Here is a 19,384-nt window from a genome sequence, read left to right as displayed (position 1 = left end):
AAATAAAAAGGAAGCAAAAGAATGGATACCTTTTAAGTCTGTGGCAAACAGCCTGACAAATGCCTCAGTGATCACAGAAAAAACATCAGAGTGCCAAACAAAAAAAATGGCTAAACAATGGCAACATCAAAGTAAATTTTATGAAAAAGGCTAAAATTATCAAGTTGTATGGAATGTTCACTTTCCAAACATATTAGGGGGAAAAAAATCAAGCATTATTTGGCTATGTACTGGAATTACTGTTTTTAAAAATAAAAATGGGCCGGGTGTGGTGGCTCAAGCCTGTAATCCCAGCACTTTGGGAGGCCAAGACGTCAGGAGATCGAGGCCATCCTGGCTAACATGGTGAAACCCCGTCTCTACTAAAAAATACAAAAACCTAGCCGGGCGAGGTGGCGGGCGTCTGTAGTCCCAGCTACTCGGGAGGCTGAGGCAGGAGAATGGCGTGAACCCGGGAAGCGGAGCTTGCAGTGAGCTGAGATCCGGCCACTGCACTCCAGTCTGGGCGACAAAGCGAGACTCTGTCTCAACAGCAACAACAACAACAAAATAAATAAATAAAAAAAAATGTTCTGACCTAGAATTGTCAGGCTCAAATTTTTTTTTTTTTTTTGAGACGGTGTCTTACTCTTATCCAAGCTGGAGTGCAGTGGCGCAATCTTGGCTCACCGCAACCTCCGCATCCCAGGTCCAAGTGCCTCAGCCTCCTGAGTAGCTGGGATTACAGGTGTACACCACCATGCCTGGCTAACTTTTGTATTTTGAGTAGAGATGGGGTTTCAGCATGTTGGCCAGGCTGGTCTTTAACTCCTGACCTCAAATGTTATGCCTGCCTGAGCCTCCCAAAGTGTTAGGATTACAGGCGTGAACCATGGAGCCTGGCCTGAAATACTTCAAATAAAGCAAGATACGAGAAATTCTTTTTAAAGCTGCTAATCGCTAATCATTCTATAATCAGAAGCCAAAAACCCTCACCAAAAAGATAGCTGCTCATAAGAACAATTATGTCAACTTGAAGAGTTACAGTGAGAGCAGGCTTTAATTCACATATACTGCACTGACCTAGACCTGTCAGGCTCAAATCTGGAAGCAACCCACACCCGTAATATCCAAATAGTTGCCTAGAGTCTAAGAGTTCTAAGACTTATTTCTTTCAAGAAAAGATTTAATCAAACTTAATCCTATGTTATTGACTTACTCAAATTTTCCAAAAAGTGCAGTCAGGTAGTAGAGAAAAACTAAAATAATGCTTAAAATAAAAATAAAATATGGAAAATCAATCAATCAGGTTCAAATTATTTGTACACAATCCCCGCTACCATGAGAATGTTCAATTTACTATCAATAAAACATCCAGGAAATTCCAACTTTTCAAACCTGCCCCAGAGGTTTTCAAGAAATCTCTTTGGGCCAGGTGCAGTGGCTCATGCCTGTAATCCCAGCACTTTGGGGGACCAAGGCAGGTGGATCACTTGAGGTCAGGAGTTCGAGATCAGCCTGGCCAACACGGCAAAATCCTGTCTCTATTAAAAATACAAAAATTAGCTGGGTATGGTGGCACACGCCTGTAATCCCAGCTACTTGGGAAGCTGAGGCAGGAGAATTGCTTGAACCTGGGAGGTGGAGGTTGCCATGAGTCGATATTGTGCCACTGCACTCCAGCGTGGGTGATAGAGCAAGACTGTCTCAAAAAAAATCTTAACTCTTTTTTTTTTTTCCAAAGTGGAGTCTCTGTCGCTCAGGCTGGAGTGCAGTAGCACCATCTCGCCTCGCTGCAACCTTCCACCTCCCAGGTTCAAGCAACTCTCCTGCCTCAGCCTCCTGAGTACCTGGGACTACAGGTGCATGCCACCACGCCCAGCTAATTTTTGTACTTTTAGCAGAGACAGGGTTTCATCATTTTGGCCAGGCTGGTCTCAAACTCCTGAGCTCATGATTTGCCCACCTCAGCCTTCCAAAGTGCTGGGATTACATGCCTGAGCCACAGCACCCAGCCCAAAATCTTAACTCTTATTAACCACTATTTTGGAAAGGTCTTACCCATTTCTGATTCTTTACCTCGGGTCAGAGAATCTGTTTGTAATGTGTAGCCCAGGTGATCTGGATGCAGCATTGAGGCAAGCAACAGAAAGCAGGAGCACTATCATCCTTATATTTTATTCCAAGCATCTAAAAATTTCTAAGAAGATTGATACAGGAATAGTCCCCAATAAATGTTTTGTCAAATCCGGGGAAGGAAAAAGTAATTTATTTTTGAAAATCCATTTCTTATTAGAAATAGCAGGCCTATCAAATCTAAGTAGAAAACCAATTCTCCGTTGGGTGCAGCAGCTCATGTCTGTAATTCCAGCACTTTGGGAGGCCGACGAATGAGGATCATTTGAGGTCAGGAGTTTGAAACCAGCCTGGCCAACATGGTGAAACCCCATCTCTAATAAAAATAGAAAAATTAGTCAGGTGCGACGGCACACACCTATAGTCCTAGCTACTTGGGAGGCTGAGGCTGGAGAATCACTTGAACTGGGGAAGCAGAGAGTGCAGTGAGCCAAGATTGCATCACTGCACTCCAGCCTGGGTGATAAGGCCAGACTTTGCAGAGAAAGAAAGCAAAGCAAGAAAAGCAAGCAAGCAAGAACGAACAAACGAACGAAAAAGAGAAAGAAAATCAATTATCTTATTATTTCCTTCAAACACAATGAAAAACTTTAGCTGAACAAACATATCTTAAATAAGCGACCAACAAACCTACACAAGGTAAGTCAGACAGATGAAAACCAAAAATGTGATTTTTTTTTTCTGAGATGTAGTCTCACTCTGTTGCCCAGGCTAGACTGCAGTGGCATGGCCTCCACCTCCCAGGTTCAAGCGAGTCTCCTGCCTCAGCCTCCCAAGCAGCTGGAATTACAAGCGCACACCACGCCCGGCTAATTTTTGTATTTTTAGAAGAGACAGGGTTTCACCACGTTGGCCAGGCTGGTCTCAAACTCCTGACCTCAGGTGATCCACCTGCCTCGGCCTCCCAAAGTCCTGGGATTACAGGTGTGAGCCACCACGCATGGCCAAACATGTGATTTTTAATCTGTCAGGAAAAAAGTTCCAGAAAAGTGATGTCATTTTATAAATCCCAGATTTAATAAGGATAAAAAATTAGGAGGCAGTGTGCTATACATGATTAGTAGTTTCAGTCAGGAAAAAGGAAGCATTAGTTGCATTAAATTCTGCCTCCAGAAAACTTTGTTCCTTTAAGTAGATCACTTAAGAGTTTCACTCAAAAATAGTGAGTACCTACTATGCCACCCGATGATCTCTAATGTATTTTTCAACTTTAAAACCCAACAGTTCTATGATATCACCTATGAGCTACTGTAATACCGTTAATCTCTACCTCTAGTATAAAGATGCTGAACCATAACATTATAACAGATTACATTGGGCACTTATTATATATCATGTACTGAGTTGTGTTCCAAGTGTCTTTGCATTAACTTACTGAATCCAAAAAATCTATGGAATAAGATACTAATATCTCCATCTGACAACTCAGAAAACTGAGGTTCAAGTATGCACTTCACTAATTCAGGAAATCTGCATGCTATGATATACACGTCACTTTCACGTATCTACCTTGTTTCCTGAAATTATATTTTAGTAACTTTGCATTGTATTGCCCTAACATTAAAGACAAAAATTCAGAAATCATTTCTTGTAATAGGTATTAATTACTAAGCACTAGACACTTCACATATGCAACGGCATGTACTCCTCAATCTGATTAAGTAGCTATTAGATTATTCCTCTATTTCAGGTGAAAATAGAGGATCTTAGATTAAGACACTGTTCAGTGTCATATGAATAAGCGGCAGACCCGGAATTTGAATCTATAACTCTATGAGTCACAAGTTTGTAAACTTAACACCTTATTATACACTGGTGGTCAATTTGTGATATAATTAACATTTCCTATTGGTAGCATACTTTTTATTGTTCTTTCCCAAGTCTTCAAATATTTCCTATTGATAATTCGTAATTTGGCCAGGAGCAGTAGCTCACACCTACAATCCCAACACTTTGGGAGGCCTAAGCGGGAGGATCACTTGAGGCCAGGAGTTCAAGCTCGGGCTGGTCAACATAGTGAGACTATCTCTATAAAAATTTTAAAAATTAGTTAGGCATGGTGGCACACACCTGTAGTCCCAGCTATTTCGGAGGCTTGAGCCCAGGAGTTCGAGGCTGCAGTGAGCTACGATCACACCACACAGATGGGCGCGGTGTCTTACGCCTGTAATCCCAGCACTTCAGGAGGCTTAGGAAGGCAGATCACAAAGTCAGAAAGGAGTTTGAGACCAGCCTGACCAACGTGGTGAAACCGTCTCTACCAAAAACACAAAAATTAGCTAGGCATGGTGGTGCACGCCTGTAATCCCAGCTACTCAGGAGGCTGAGGCAGGAGAATCACTTGAACCCGGGAGGCAGAGGTTGCAGTGAGCCGAGATCACGCCACTGCACTCCAGCCTGGATGACAGAGCAAGACTCCTTCTCAAACAAATACACACTCATAATTCACCAGACCAGATCATTCAAGAATATTATGCTCCACTAGATCCAAATAGCTACACCTTCATGTTCTGCCTCTTAGAACAAAAAGGCAGACGGCCAACTCTGTACACGTTTATTTTTGTGTACACAATCTAGATAACTTCAACACATAAAAATATTGGTAGCAAGACACATAAAAAGCTTAGAAATAAGAAAACAAAATCAAAACAAAACTTTTAACATGTAAAGTTCTGTCACATTACACCAAGTGAATCCAAGAGACTATGGTAGAGGCTGAAATGAAACAACTTTTTAATTAAAACTATTCCCCATAGGCTGGGCACAGTGGCTCACATCTGTAATCCCAGCACTTTGGGAGGCCGAGGCAGGAGGATCACAAGGTCAGGAGATCGAGACCATCCTGGCTAACATGGTGAAACCCCGTCTCTACTAAAAACACAAAAAATTAGCTGGGCGTGGTGGCAGGAGCCTGTAGTCCCAGCTACTCGGGAGGCTGAGGCAGGAGAATGCCATAAACCCAGGAGGCGGAGCTTGCAGCGAGTGGAGATCGCGCCACTGCAGTCCAGCCTGGGTGACAGAGCGAGACTCCATCTCAGAAAAAAAAAAAAAAAAAAAAAAAATCCTCATAAACCCATGATTAAATAGAAGGTATAGGCATGCAAATAGTTCATCTTGGCCAAATCCACATTAACACTTGATTTGTCTTAAAATGTTAAAAATCTCCCTTATCTGCAACTCTCAAACATAATTTGGCTTTCTCCTATATTCTAAATAAATAAATATTCTTTTATTCCTTTTTTACCACCCCATTATGTAGAAGATTGTAAATATTCTTTAAGAAATATGACATGAGGCCGGGTGCGGTGGCTTATGCCTGTAATCCCAGCACTCTGGGAGGACAAGGTGGGCAGATCACGAGGTCAGGAGATCAACACCATCCTGGCTAACACGGTGAAACCCCATCTCTACTAAAAATACATAAAATTAGCCAGGTGTGGTGGCAGGCACCTGTAGTCCCAGCTACTCAGGAGGCTGAGGCAGGAGAATGGCGTGAACCCGGGAGGCGGAGCTTGCAGGTAGATCACGAGGTCAGGAGTTCCAGACCAGCCTGACCAACATGGTGAAACCCTGTCTCTACTAAAAATAAAAAAATTAAGCCAGGTGTAGTGGTGTGTGCCTGTAAGTAATCCCAGCTACTCAGGAGGCTGAGGCAGGAGAATTGCTTGAACATGAGAGGCGGAGGTTGCAGACAGCCAAGATCATGCCACTGCACTCCAGCCTGGGTGACAGACTGAGACTCCATCTCACCAAAAAAAAAAAAAAAAAAAAAGAAAAAGAAAAAGAAAAGAAATATGACCTAGTATTATTTTTATATGGGGCTAAAAATGACCAAAACATAAAATATAGTACATATAAAAGGAATCTGACATGAATAACTTTATACATCAATTATTATAAATGTCCTAAGACTCTTTTCCTGTAAATTCAAAATTATTTTTTCCTATGGCTGATAAAAACATTGACCAGACTCCCAACTCACTTGTACTTAACGTACTTTAAAACAGAAAATGATGCTACTGACTACCGATATTTTTCTTCAAGTTGTTGGCACGGCTATTAAGACCAGTCAAGGGTAAACACCTCTTGAGTTTTAAATACTCCAGGTAGAAGATATTTAAACCTGTAATTATGAAGTAAGTTTTCTTTGTATGGACGAAATAATTAAATGAAATAAAAAGCTTAATTACCATGCCAATAGACCTACTAAGTACTCTAAAAAACATTACTTCTAGGCTGGGTGCTGTGGCTCATCCCTGCATTCCCAGCACTTTGGGAAGTCCAGGGGGACATATTACCTGAGGTCAGGAGTTCGAGACCAGCCTGGCCAACATGGCAATACCCCGTCTCTATTAAAAATACAAAAGTTAGCCGGGTGTGGTAGCGCACACCTGTAATTCCAGCTACTTGGGAGGCCGAGGCAGGAGAATCATTTGAACCCAGGAGGCGGAGGTTGCAGTGAGCTGAAATCAGGCCATTGTACTCCAACCTAGGCGATGGAGACTCCATCTCAGAACAAACAAACAAAACAACAACAACAACAAAAATTACTTCATTTTGTCTGGGCGTGGTAGCTCATGCCTGTAATCCCAGCACTTCGGGAAGCCGAGGCGGGCAGATCACGAGGTCAGGAGATCGAGACCATCTTGGCTAACACAGTGAAAACCCATCTCTATTAAAAATACAAAAAACTTAGCTGGGCATGGTGGCGGGCGCCTGTAGTCCCAGCTACTCAGGAGGCTGAGGCAGGAGAATGGCGTGAACCCGTAAGGCAGAGCTTGCAGTCAGCCGAGATCATGCCACTGCACTCCAGCCTGGGCGACAGAGCGAGACTCCGTCTCAAAAAAAAAAAAAAATTATTTCATTTTACTCAACATGTATTTACATGATGCTGACCAACTTCAATTAGCACATGAGTTGCACATACGAGTAAATACACACAATTCATTTTTAAATCCCCAAAGTTTTAAACCCAGTAGTTAAAAACACTTGGTAGGAACTCAAAATTGCTGGATAATCTTAATCAAAAAATTTTTACATTTAGGTCTTCTTACCCCCAAAGAACACAAGGTAGATTGGGACATAAACTCTCTTTTACCAAGTGGCTGATAGGAAACATTAAAACTGAGACGGTTGTTTCTGTGTAAAAGAAATCATCCTCAAAACAAATAGGAACCAAGGTTGAGGCAGGATTGCTCGAGGCCAAGAGTTCTAGACCAGCCTGGACAACACAGAAAGCCTGTGTAAAAACAAACAAACAAAACAAAAACCAAGAAAAAAAGATTAAAAAATTAGCTGGGCATAGTGGCGTATGCCCCATTGCCCTTGCTACTCAGGGAAGCTGAGGCAGGAGGCTCTCATGAGCCAAGGAGCTTGAGGCTGCAGTAAGCTATGATCACACCCCTGCACTCTGGTGTGGGTGACAGAGCGAGATCCTGCCTAAAAATAATAACCAGTAATTATATTATAAACATACAACCAAAAACTTCACGGTTTAATACATTTGCACAGAGGACCGATAAAGGGTTCTATAGAACAACTAGGTTTTTTAATAAAGTGTGCGGATTTGAATATTTCATTTTCAAACAACTTTTTTTTTTTTTTTTGAGACAAGTCTCGCTCCTGTCCCCCAGGCTGGACTGCGATGGCGTGATCTCGGTTCACTGCAACCTCCGCCTCCCGGGTTCAAGCGATTCTCCTGCCTCGGCCCCCGCCACCACGCCCGGCTAATTTTTGTATTTTTTTTTTCTTTAGTAGTTTCACCATGTGGGCCAGACTGGTCTAGAACTCCTGACCTCGGGTGATCCACCCGCCTGGGCCTCCCAAAGTGCTGGGACTACAGGAGTGAGCCTCCGCGCCCGGCCTCAACCAACGTCTACTGAAAGAGTTTAACTACCTTCTTTTTCAGAACAGGGGAACATAATGGGTAAGCGGGCACACTTTACTTCAAAAGTAAATTTGTTTATTAATAAATTAAAGTAGCTTTCCACAAAACAAGATGTTGAAACAATAAGGTGTGATAGGTCTTTTATTTGTTGTACAAATATTTGGCACTACTATGTGTCACACACCGGACTTAAGACGTTAAGACGTTCAACTTCTCTAAAACTTAGGATAAGATTTTCAATTAAATTTACATGTGTCTATTACATTTGTCTTTCATTTTTGCCTGAGTAGCCGGGAAAACACATTAGACAGGTTCCTTAAAAACTAAACTTTGAAGAAAGGAGTAATTTCGGTTTACACTAGTGATAACTAGCAACAACCCCAAACACCACATTCACTGTCTCTTACAAGGCATTTTATGTTACACCAATTACTAGTTTTAGCTTCATCCTACTACGACTTGAAGCCTGGTAACTCGGCAGGCATAAGCAAACACACAAAAAGCATATTAAAATCCACAGGAAAAAAAGCAAACTATTCTCAAACAAAACATGCTTTGCTGGAGCCGATTTGAGATTTAACCAGGATCAGACATTCCAAATTGCAATTCTGTTGCACCAGAATGTCATGCAATAAATTTTTCCTGAATCGTAAGTCTTTCCTTTCCTCAAGCAAAATTTACCAGTAAGGGAGAAAAACGCAACCCAAACTGTGAGTAATTTTCAAATATTTGTTTATAGGGCCGGGTCCGGTGGCTCACGCCTGTTATCCCAGAACTTGGGAGGGCGAGGTGAGTGGACCACCTGAGGTCAGGAGTTCGAGACCGGCCTAACCAACATGGAGAAACCCCGTTTCTACTAAAATACAAAAATTACCCGGGCGTGGCGGCGCATGCCGGTAATCCCAGCTACTCGGGAGGCTGAGGCAGGAGAATCGCTTGAACCCGGGAGGCGGAAGTGGCAGTGAGCCGACATCACGCCATTGCACGCCAGCCTGGGTAACAGGAGCGAAACTCCATCTCAAAAATAAATAAATATTTAAAAATTATAATAGGCGCTTTAAAATGTAGTTTAAACTGTTCCTTTCAATTCTGCGTGAAGCCGTCCCGCCAAAAGATGTCCTGTTGGTGGGAAAAATTAAGACAAACTAGAAAACATAAACGGTTCAAAAAGCCCTCCATACGCAAAAGTATAAAAAGGCGGGAATTTCCTTAATTCAAATTTTGGTTAGAAATTAGTGTGTCATCAGTTGCCCTCCAGGGAGCGCTGTGAGACTCTGCTGCAAGTCATTTCAGTTAATAAAGCGGGAAAACGCTCGAACTTAACCTATAGCATTTTGGGGCCACCCCTCCAGAGCTTTCGAAAGGTCACGGAAGTCCCCATCTAAACGCCCGCTGCCGGCAGCTGGTGGTCCAGGGAAGCCGCGTCGCCCGCGTGCAAAACAACCGCCACCAACGCAACTCCACACCTCCCAGACACACACGTCAAAGAACGCGAATCCCGGTGCCCCAACTTCTGGCCTCTCCGCTCCAGCGCCTGCAGCCCCGCGGGGAAGGGGCAACGCGAGGGGGCGCAGGGACAGCCCCGCACCTGGGAGGCCCAAGGGGGCGCCCGGGAGGGAGGGGCTGCAAACGGCGGCGAGCGCGCGCGGCAACCGCCAAACGCCCGCCTTTGTGGCCCCGGCCCCGCGTCCTTACCCTGCCGACGGCTGCTCGGCTCCGGCCCGCGGCGGCGGCCACAGAGCCGAGAATCGGGGTGGGCTCGCGTTCCTCGTCACTGGAGAAGTCCGGGGGCCCCTTGCTGTTGGCGCCGGCGACGAGCGGCGGCCGGTTGCGCGCCGTGAGGTGCTGCAGGTAGAGCTGGACGTACACGTCTTTGCGCTGCTCCCCAGCCGGCAGCGTCACATTGTTGGCAACCAACTCACTCTTCAACTTGTCTTTCGTCAGGACCGAGGGGTCTTCTAGGAACTCCGGCATCTCGGGGATCTGCGAAGCCCCCTCCCCGCAGCCTTCGCCGCCGCCGCTCACGCCGGCGCGCTCGCTCCTGGCCGGGGGCCGCGCTGCCGCCTCCGAGCCTCACGGCTCCTGCCCAGTAGGAGCGCTGCGGAGCGGAGCAAAAACTCGCGGACACAAAGCCAAGCCAGACCCGGACACAAAAGACCCCAGAGCCGAACTACGGACGAAGTGCAGCCAAGCTGGAAGCCCGCACCAACCCCAGCCCACACACTACAGGCAGGAGGCGAGCAGCCTGCTTCGCCCACGCCCCAAGAACGCGCGGCGCCATTGGCGGGCGACGGGAGGAAGCGCGGCGGTGATTGGCGGGACGGCTCGCGCGGGTTCCATTAGCCGCCGCGCTGAGCGAGAGGAGGTAGAAACGCAGTTTAAAAGGCGCTGGGGCGGGAGCCGAGGCGCCCGGCCCGCTTCTGTTTTCATTTTCTCCACCCTTCCCCTTAGACGCCGATAAGGGACAGGTCGTACTGCTTTTGTGCGCCGTTTCCTCTCCCTCCCCCAGCTTGAGAAGCAGCTTTCGTCTCTGGGGTCGATCGCCTACGAACCGGCCGAATTCCACGCCGGCTGTGAGGACCCTTGTCTGGGCCTTTCTTCCTCCCGGGACACTGAAGCACTGAAGAGTAGCCGCAGCCTTGCCTTCCCCAAACGCTAGCCATGAAGGGGAAGAAAAGAAGCGAGACTTGTCTGCAGGCACTCATATTCCTTGATTTGATTTACTTTGGGAGGGGGAGGGCAGGGAGTTACCCCTCTGTCTACTCGCGAACACTTCTTTTGTTCCAGAAACCCGGGAGAAGCCAGACCTCTACCATCGGGCACTTTACCCTTGAATTTGTGACAAAAGTGTACTATACCGTTCACTTCTTAGTCTCGTAGTTGGGGCATGTCTAAATTGTTTAATATGAACAGTGCGTTGAGACTCAAGACAAATTCGCGCTTGCATTTTTGTTGAAACCCATCCTGGCTTTGGATCCCACTAACGTTTGATAACAAAACGAAGCCGAACCCTTGGGAACCCCCTCAATGGTCAATTTAAAATAGCAGATGTTGCATAATCCTAAAGGAAGCCTAGTGACCTATAATTAGGCCTAGAACCCTAATCAAACCCGTATTACTGATCCAAATTAAAACCTGGTACTGACTGCAATTAAAATGTTTGCCTGAAAATTAGTATCACTGATGACAAATATTTGTATTTCTGATGAATATGTATGATTAAAGATTCTAGAAAGGAAAGGAGACCTTGGATCAAGAATGTGTTAATAATTTCCCCAGAATCTGAGCTCCAAACTATATTTTAGAAACTGATTACATTTTTTTTTGTTTGCCTGCTTTCTACACTGTTAGGTTAGAATATATTTAAAACAAACGCTTTCACTAAAAATGTTTCCTATGATTTAAGCGACTTACTTTTGTTCAAATTGAGGAGATATTTCTTTTAGTGATATTTTCTAGAGGTAACTAGTTTATAAAAATCTCAGTATCCATATATAAGCAATGGTATTAAGCTCAATAATGCAAATTAAAAATGAGGTTTTAATTAGCAAGTTGTTAGGTAGATTTTTATGATCCCTTGTAAAAGTTGCTTGGTTTTTTGCCCCTACGGCTTCCCTGGACACATAGGCAAATGTTTTTATCTTCAGAAGGGGAACTGAGCTGAGAGGCAAAGGACCATGATTTTGCAATGACTGGTAACCCAGTACGTATAATGCAAGAACTGCATTCTAGATGCCCGCAATTAATGTTTCCTGGGCAAAAACATTTTCATTATCTTTTTCTTATCCCTGGACATTAGCTACAGGTGGTTATACTTGCGGATTTACTGCTGTAGAGCTCCAAAATTGAGATTACACTTAACAGATTCAGCATACCCTAACACTAAGAGGTTAGGCTATTGAGATTGGGTGGTCTCTTTGGTCCTGATTGCTACTTCCAAACTATTTCTGCTCTTTTCTCCTTCAAAAATACTTGAAGTTCATATCTTCTGGCCAAATCACCTTCTACTCTCCTTACTGCCATCATCCACGAGCCTCCTGGCCACTTCCCAGAAATTATAGAGCTGCTTGCCGTAGGTTTTCCTCACCATCCGTCTTGTCTACATTCTATCTGAATTCAACATCCTTGTAGGTGACCCATGCAACACCAACACTTGGCCTCTTAGACCTCTGACCTCTTCATCTCCAAGAATTTGTTCCTCTGTTGCGTCTTAACCACTTCGGTGTCACTCAGATTCTGAACCTTGTCATCAGTTGAAATCTCAGTTTCAAGCTTCCCAATTGTCAATCACTAGCCCTTTTTTCCCAGCTAATTTATTGTACTCTCAATTACCTAATTAAGACCTCCACTCTATTAACCCCAACACTTAAAAAAACTCAACTCAGGCCGGGCGCGGTGGCTCAAGCCTGTAATCCCAGCACTTTGGGAGGCCGAGACGGGCGGATCACGAGGTCAGGAGATCGAGACCATCCTGGCTAACACAGTGAAACCCCGTCTCTACTAAAAAATACAAAAAACTAGCCGGGCGAGGTGGCGGGCGCCTGTAGTCCCAGCTACTCGGGAGGCTGAGGCAGGAGAATGGCGTGAACCCGGGAGGCGGAGCTTGCAGTGAGCTGAGATCCGGCCACTGCACTCCAGCCGGGGTAACAGAGCGAGACCCCGTCAAAAAAAAAAAAAAAAAAAAAAAAAAAAAAAAAAAAAAAACTCAACTCTTCTGCGATCATATAATCATTTTGCAAGTCACCTGACTTAAATTCCCTGATCAGTCCTTTTCATCCTCTTTTACAAACATTTTCAACTCTGATCTCAATGTCTCCTTTTTTGCTTGAAAGAATCTCAGCCTTGCTTGGACTAAACCATGCTCCAGCTGAACTTTCTCATTTCTTGAATCCAAACAGCAAAAGCTGCTGGAGAAAAGTCAGTCAGTCATATAACAAGCTAACTGGTTTTAATTCATGACCTCAGTCCTCTCAGGAGCACTCAACACTGGCTGGCAATGCTATTCCAGTCTCTGGATTAACCATTCATGTGTTCACATCTCCTCAAATTTCACATCCTTTTTCCCCACCTCTCATTTTTAGCTGGTGACCTTGCCTCAACTTCAGAAAATAAAAACCACCTGTGGGGAATGCTTCAACGTCAGACTTTCCAATCTGCATTCATTTTCTCTTGCATTTTTTTTTCAGTGAAAGATGTGTCCTGTCAGAAGCAAATTCTACCACTTGTACTCTGGCTTTTGCCCTCCTCAAGGAATTGACTCTTTCCATCACCTCCTTAATACTTGTTTCAACATAAAAGATAATTTTTAAAGTGTTTGATCAATGTAACACAAAAAACACAAAGGCTAAGCACGGTGGCTCACGCCTGTAATCCCAGCACTTTGGGAAGCTGAGGCAGGCAGATCCCTTGAGCCTAGGAGTTTAAGACCAGCCTAGGCAACACAGTAAAACCCCATCTCTACAAAAGAAACACAAAATTTAGCCAGCATGGTGCCCACCTGTAGTTCTAGCTACTAGGGAGGCTGAGGTGGGAGGATCACTTGAGCCTGGGAGGTTGAGGCTGCAGTGAGCCATAATCCCATCACTGCACTCCAGCCTGGGCAACACAGTGAGACCCTGTCTCTGAATAAATAAAATACCAAGTCGTTTTAATTCAGAAAATTTCACAGGGAAATGAGAGTTTTGAGAAATCTTAATATTCTGACTGGTCAGAATGTCCAACAGAGACTAGGCTGGAGTACAGTGGCATAGTCTTGGATCACTGCAACCTCTGCCTCCTGGGTTCAAGCGTTTCTCCCTGCCCCAGCCTCCTGAGTAGCTGGAATTACAGAAGCCTACTAACCCCCCAGCTAATTTTTTTGTATTTTAGAGGCTGGGTTTCACCATGTTGACCAGGCTGGTCTCGAACTCCTGACCTCAGGTGATACACCTGCCTCAGCCTCCCAAAATTCTGGGATTACAGGTGTGAGCCACTGTGCACGGAGGATGCAATTTTTAGGGAGAGGCGGAGACAGAGTCTCCCTCTGTTGCTCAGCCTGGAGTGCAGTGGCACAATCTCAGCTCACTGTAACCTCTGCCTCCCAATTCAAGCAATTCTTCTGCTTTAGCCTCGTGAGTAGCTGGGATTACAGGCGCCTGCTGCCATGCTCAGCTAATTTTTTGTAATTTAGTAGAGACAGAGTTTCACTATGTTGACCAGGTTGGTCTCGAACTCCTGACCTCAGGCAATCCGCCTGCCTCGGCCTCCCAAATTGCTGGGATTACAGGCATAAGCCACTGCGTCTGGCCTGATGCAATTTTTTTTTTTTTTTTTGTAATCAGAAATCTTTCCTATAACTTAAAAAAAAAAAAAAAAATCATCTGGAGCTGGGCCCAGTGGCTCACGCCTGTAATCCCAATACTTTGGGAGGCTGAGACGGGCGGATCACCTGAGGTCGGGAGTTTGAGACCAGCCTGACCAACATGGGGAAACTCTGTCTCTACTAAAAATACAAAATTACCCGGGCGTGGTGGTGCATGCCTATAATCCCAGCTACACAGGAGGCTGAGGCAGGAGAATCACTTGAACCTGGGAGGTGGAGGTTGCAGTGAGCCAAGATTATGCCATTGCACTCCAGCCAGGGCAACAACAGCAAAACTCCATCTCAAAAAAAAAAAAAAAAAAAAAAAGAGGGTGGGTAAAATGAGGCTGAGACCTACTGGGCTGCATTCCCAGACAGTTAAGGCATCCTAAGCCACAAGATGAGATAGGAGGTCAGCACAAGATACAGGTCATAGGCTGGGCACGGTGGCTTACGCCTGTAATCCCAGCACTTTGGGGGGGCCGAGGCAGGCAGATCATGAGTTCAGGAGTTCAAGACCAGCCTGACCAACATGATGAACCCGTCTCTACCAAAAATACAAAAATTAGCCGGGCATGGTGGCGCGTTCCTGTAGTCCCAGCTACTTGGGAGGCTGAGGCAGGAGAATTGCTTGAACCCGGGAGGTGGAGGTTGCAGTGAGCCGAGATTGCACCACTGCACTCCAGCCTGGGCGAGAGTGAGACTGTCTCAAAAAAAAAAAAAAAAAAAAAAAAAAAAAGACACAGATCATAAAGACCTTGCTGGTAAAACAGGTTGCAGTAGCCTGCCAAAACCAAGATGGCAATGAGAGTGACCTCTGGTTGTCCTCACTGCTACACTCCCACCAGCACCATGACAGTTTACAAATGCCATGGCAATGTTAGGAGGTTACACTATATGGTCTAAAAAGGGGAGGCATGAATAATCCACCCCTTGTTTAGCATATAATAAAGAAATAACCACAAAAATGGGCAATCAGCAGCCCTCTGGGCTGCTCTGCCTATGGAGTAGCCATTCTTTATTCCTTTACGTAATAAACTTGCTTTCATTTTATGGACTCGCCTTGAATTCTTTCTTGTGTGAGGTTCAAGAACCCTCTCTTGTGGTCTGGATTGGGACCCTGGTAATACCGAGATTTATTTTTCTTTCACAGGACTTAAGTAACTAAAATAATCTCAGGAAAAAAAAAAAGCTAGGCTATTAAACAGGTGAAATAAATGAGCAGAGCATTCTGTAGTAGTGGATAAGTCCTCTTGGAAGAATAAAGAAGTCCTCTTGGAAGAAGAATAAATAGAATAAATAGACATTTCTTAGTGAAATAGAACAAATCCACAAAGCTGTCTTTTCTAGACAGGTCCATGTTTCAGTTTAAATCCTGACACTTCATAGCTCTTGATAGCTCTTTGTTTCTACCTTTACTATAAAACTCTTTCCGTATATCATCCCTATATCATGAGTGTAGAAAATTAAGTTAAAAAGTGTTGGATTTGCAGTCTTTTCAAAGTTATAGAAAGTCATCAGATGGAGCATTCTAAAAAACTACAGATGCCCAGCCTTGGGAAAGACTCTGGGACCTGGGAAGTGACAGTTATAGAGCCATAACAGTATTAATAATGACATGTATAACAGCTTCGAAAACATTTTGATGTATTTTATCTTATTTGATCCTTTTAACCTGTGGGGTAAGTAGGACCTCTAGTCTTGCCTTGCTTTATAGGCCAGAGGTCTTCAAACTTTGGCTTGCATCAAAATGGCCTGGAAGGTTTGTTGCTGTGCCCCACACCCAATTTTCTGAGTCTGCAGGTCTGAGGTAAGGCCTGAAAATGTGCATTTCTAACTTATTCCCAGAATGCTGGTCCAGGAACAGTTCTTGGCCATTTTTTAGTCTTTGTGAAGCTGGTTGGATTGTCTCAGTCATTAATTATAGTTCTGCATTGCCCTCGGAATAAAATCTAAATTAGTTGGAATGGCACACTGGTCCTGTATGCTGATTCCTATTTACCTCTCCAGCCATTTTGCAGAACTAGTAGTTCTTGACAGAAGCTGTCAAGGGCTACCATAATAAAAGTAAACAGATATTTATTTTCTTAGAGATCTTGAGGCCAGCAGTCTAAGATCAAGAGGCCAGCAGGGTTGGCTTCTTCCTAGACCTTGGCTTGTAGATGGCTTCTCTCTTGCTGTGTCCTCACATGGCCTTTCCCCTGTGTGCACACATCCTTGGTGTCTGTGTGTCCAAATTTCCTCTCATAAGTATGACACCAGTCAGACTGGATTAGGACCCACCCTAATGGCTTCATTTTTACTTAATCATGTCTTTTTTTTTTTAGATGGAGTCTCACTGTGTTACCCAAGCCAGAGTGCAGTGGCGCCATCTTGGCTCACTGCAACCTCTGCCTCCTGGGTTCAAGCAATTCTCCTGCTTCAGCCTCCTGAGTAGTTGGGATTACAGGCACCTGCCAGCATGCCTGGCTAATTTTTGTATTTTCAGTAGAAATGGGGTTTCACCATGTTGGCCAGGCTGGTCTTGAACTCCAGACCTCGTGATCCACCCACTTTGGCCTTCCAAAGTGCTGGTATCACAGGCGTGAGCCACCAAGCCCAGCCGTCACACATTCTTTCAACTGCTTGTTTCTACCTTTATTATAAAGTATTTATAAAGAGGGATCCAGAGTTGTTCACCTGGTTCAGAATCTTGGGTGACCCTTAGCAGGTCACTAACCCTGTGAGCCACAGCCACATTTGTAAAAGTGGGATAACAGTCACACATTGTGAGGTTGTTCACAGTGTTGGCACACGGTAAGGGCTAAGACATTTGATTAGTATAACATTCAAAATTAGAAATTGTACACTATTGTACTCTCGAAAGGCAAACAGCCTAAAACTTTGGAAAAAACAGCTTGTACAGTATATTGTACACTTCCTGTGATAGACTAGTGGACTGATAACACCCACTAATGCACAGCAGTAATAGTCCACCTCTTTACACATTATGCATGTTAAGTGACAAAAAAAAAACCTCACTTTAAAAGGCCAAATGATAAAAACATCAGCCTTGAGGCTCTTCAATATAGAGTAAATCGTATCTTCCTGCAAACCAAGGATTAGTACCATAACACCTGAAAGAGGACAAAATTCTAACATTCAAGAAAACTGGCGGCGGGAATACACCTCACCTTCTAGGAGTCGGTAGTTTAAAATACGTAAGAGAAATGGGAAAAAAAACCAAAAACACCACTTGACCCCGACGTGATTCGAACACGCAGCCTTCTGATCTGGAGTCAGACGCGCTACCGTTGCGCCACGAGGTCCTGCTGGGCTGTGGCTCACGCAGTTTCTTAGGACACCGATAAATGGCTTTCCTTCCAAGAATACCCGTCTTTCTCTTCCATTTACTCTCTGCCCCTCTACCCAGTATCTGTGGAATCAGGAGCCCGATTCCTTCAGCGTCCAAACTTTCCTGACTGCTAGTCCTCTAACCAAGGCTGGGACGTAACCAGCGGAGACGGGAGAACGGGGATTCCCGTTTAGTCGGGTCTCCAGGATCAAAGGAAATTGGCCCTTCCTCTTCTTTACCAAATGATTTCCGTTCTTACCCGCCCCGCCCCCGCCCCCGCCCCGTTAGGCGCGAGACTCCTCCTTCTCTCCCCTCCCCCAACAGGTTCCTCGCGCTGAGTTCGCGACCTCGAGTTGTAATCTGGAGAGGCGCCAGTACGCCGGCGCAGATCTTCGCAAGATGGCGGCTGGAGGCAAGGGCGGAGGCTTTCAGAGCGTTTTCTTTTTCCCTTTCCTCTCTTCCTGCAAACAATGTAAGGCATTTTGTCTCAGGGGAGGCTTTCATTTCATGGTGGGCATTAAGCTTAAAAGTCACCATTTTGAAAAGACATGGTCGTGCACTTAAGGGAACTGGTTTAGCACATTAACAGGAGTGTTCTGTCATTGAACGATACAGAAAATAATAACGGTCGACAAAAAGTCATACCTCCCCGTCGGGGAATTGAACCCCGGTCTCCCGCGTGACAGGCGGGGATACTAACCACTATACTAACGAGGAGTGGTTGCGCGAAAATTTTGTCGGACATATCTTCAAGGAGCGGTAAGACCCTTCTAGCGCTCCGTCACCTGTCGCCTGCCCCCGGAAAGTAGGAAGGTCTGGTCTCTTGGAGCCGTTGCTAGGCTTATTGTCCTCCCAGGGCGCCTTGTACTCTTGATGTTGGTGGGAAGAATAAAAGGTTTGGAATATGTGAAGCAAACGCGCTTGCCATGTTAGTGCTGGAGAAGTGTGTGAAAATGGTTTTTCCCAGGCTCTTGACGCTTTCTAAATGATTTAGGTTGCTGGCCTGAGGTTTTTTGTTTTTTGTTTTTGTTTTTTTTAAATTGACCAGTGGTATGTGACTTGCGGCAGAGCCTTCCCCTTACAAATTTATACTTTCACTCTGAAGTTCAAGTTCAAGGATAGCATATGGCTGCCAGATGTCTGGAACACTTAGGGTCACCGCGGTCTCCTGTCTCTTCAAACAATTCGTAAGCCTTTTTTTTTTTTTTTTTTTTTTTTTTTTAAAGAGGGAGTCTTGCTCTGTCGACCAGGCTGGAGTGCAGTGGTGCGATCTCGCCTTACTACAACCTGCACCTCCAAGGCTCAAGTCATTCTCCTGCCTCAACCTCTCAAGTAGTTGGGATTACAGGCACGCACCATCATGCCTGGCTAATTTTTGTATTTTACTAGAGACGGGGTTTCACCGTGTTGGCCAGGCTGGTCTCGAACTCCTGACCTCTAGTGATCCACCCGCCTCGGCCTCCTAAAGTGCTGGGATTTACAGGCGTGAATTACCACGCCCGGCCAATTCACACACTTTTGTAATACAAAAGCGCTCAATGAAATGACCAGCTGCGGTCAAATGAAATTTTATCAAAATGTTATCAGCCGACTTCTGTTTCGGTCTCTGTAGGCGGCTACAGTTTACCTGGAAGTGACCAACATAAGTATGTAAATGGCTAAGTAATAATACGTTTAAATAATTCAAAACCAGGATGTGCCACTGATT

The 19,384-nt window shown here is 44.9% G+C and overlaps 1 protein-coding gene, 1 long non-coding RNA gene and 2 other non-coding genes across 10 annotated transcripts in view; 1 reads left to right on the top strand and 3 right to left on the bottom strand.

Moving 5' to 3' along the window:
* The window catches only part of TMPO (thymopoietin), a 42,042-nt gene extending 24,115 nt beyond the window's left edge, over positions 1-17,927 (bottom strand). For 4 of the 7 annotated variants that reach the window (XM_003906996.5, XM_009181477.4, XM_009181480.4 and 1 more), the window contains exon 1: positions 9,698-11,586. In XM_003906996.5, coding sequence (XP_003907045.2) covers positions 9,698-9,976 — 279 coding nt within the window. In that variant the 5' untranslated portion in view covers positions 9,977-11,586. Of the gene's footprint in view, positions 1-9,326; positions 9,626-9,697; positions 11,587-17,515 lie in introns of those variants that run through there. The other 3 variants (XM_031650690.1, XM_003906997.5, XM_009181478.4) reach the window with 3 other exon arrangements.
* Positions 17,579-17,650, bottom strand: TRNAW-CCA. Its single transcript has one exon. It is a non-coding gene; the product is annotated as a tRNA-Trp (tRNA).
* A 75-nt stretch (positions 17,928-18,002) lies between the features above and the next one.
* Positions 18,003-19,384, top strand: part of LOC103876002 — a 181,535-nt gene continuing 180,153 nt past the window's right edge. The window contains exon 1 of the long non-coding RNA XR_002515808.2: positions 18,003-18,148. This is a non-coding gene — a long non-coding RNA (uncharacterized LOC103876002). The remainder of the gene's footprint in view (positions 18,149-19,384) is intronic.
* Positions 18,322-18,393, bottom strand: TRNAD-GUC. Its single transcript has one exon. It is a non-coding gene; the product is annotated as a tRNA-Asp (tRNA).

Source organism: Papio anubis, chromosome 9 (genome assembly GCF_008728515.1).
Source record: "Papio anubis isolate 15944 chromosome 9, Panubis1.0, whole genome shotgun sequence".
Classification (NCBI taxonomy): domain Eukaryota; kingdom Metazoa; phylum Chordata; class Mammalia; order Primates; family Cercopithecidae; genus Papio; species Papio anubis.
The sequence above is the reverse complement of the archived record's forward strand: the minus strand, read 5'-3'. Positions and strand labels throughout refer to the sequence as shown.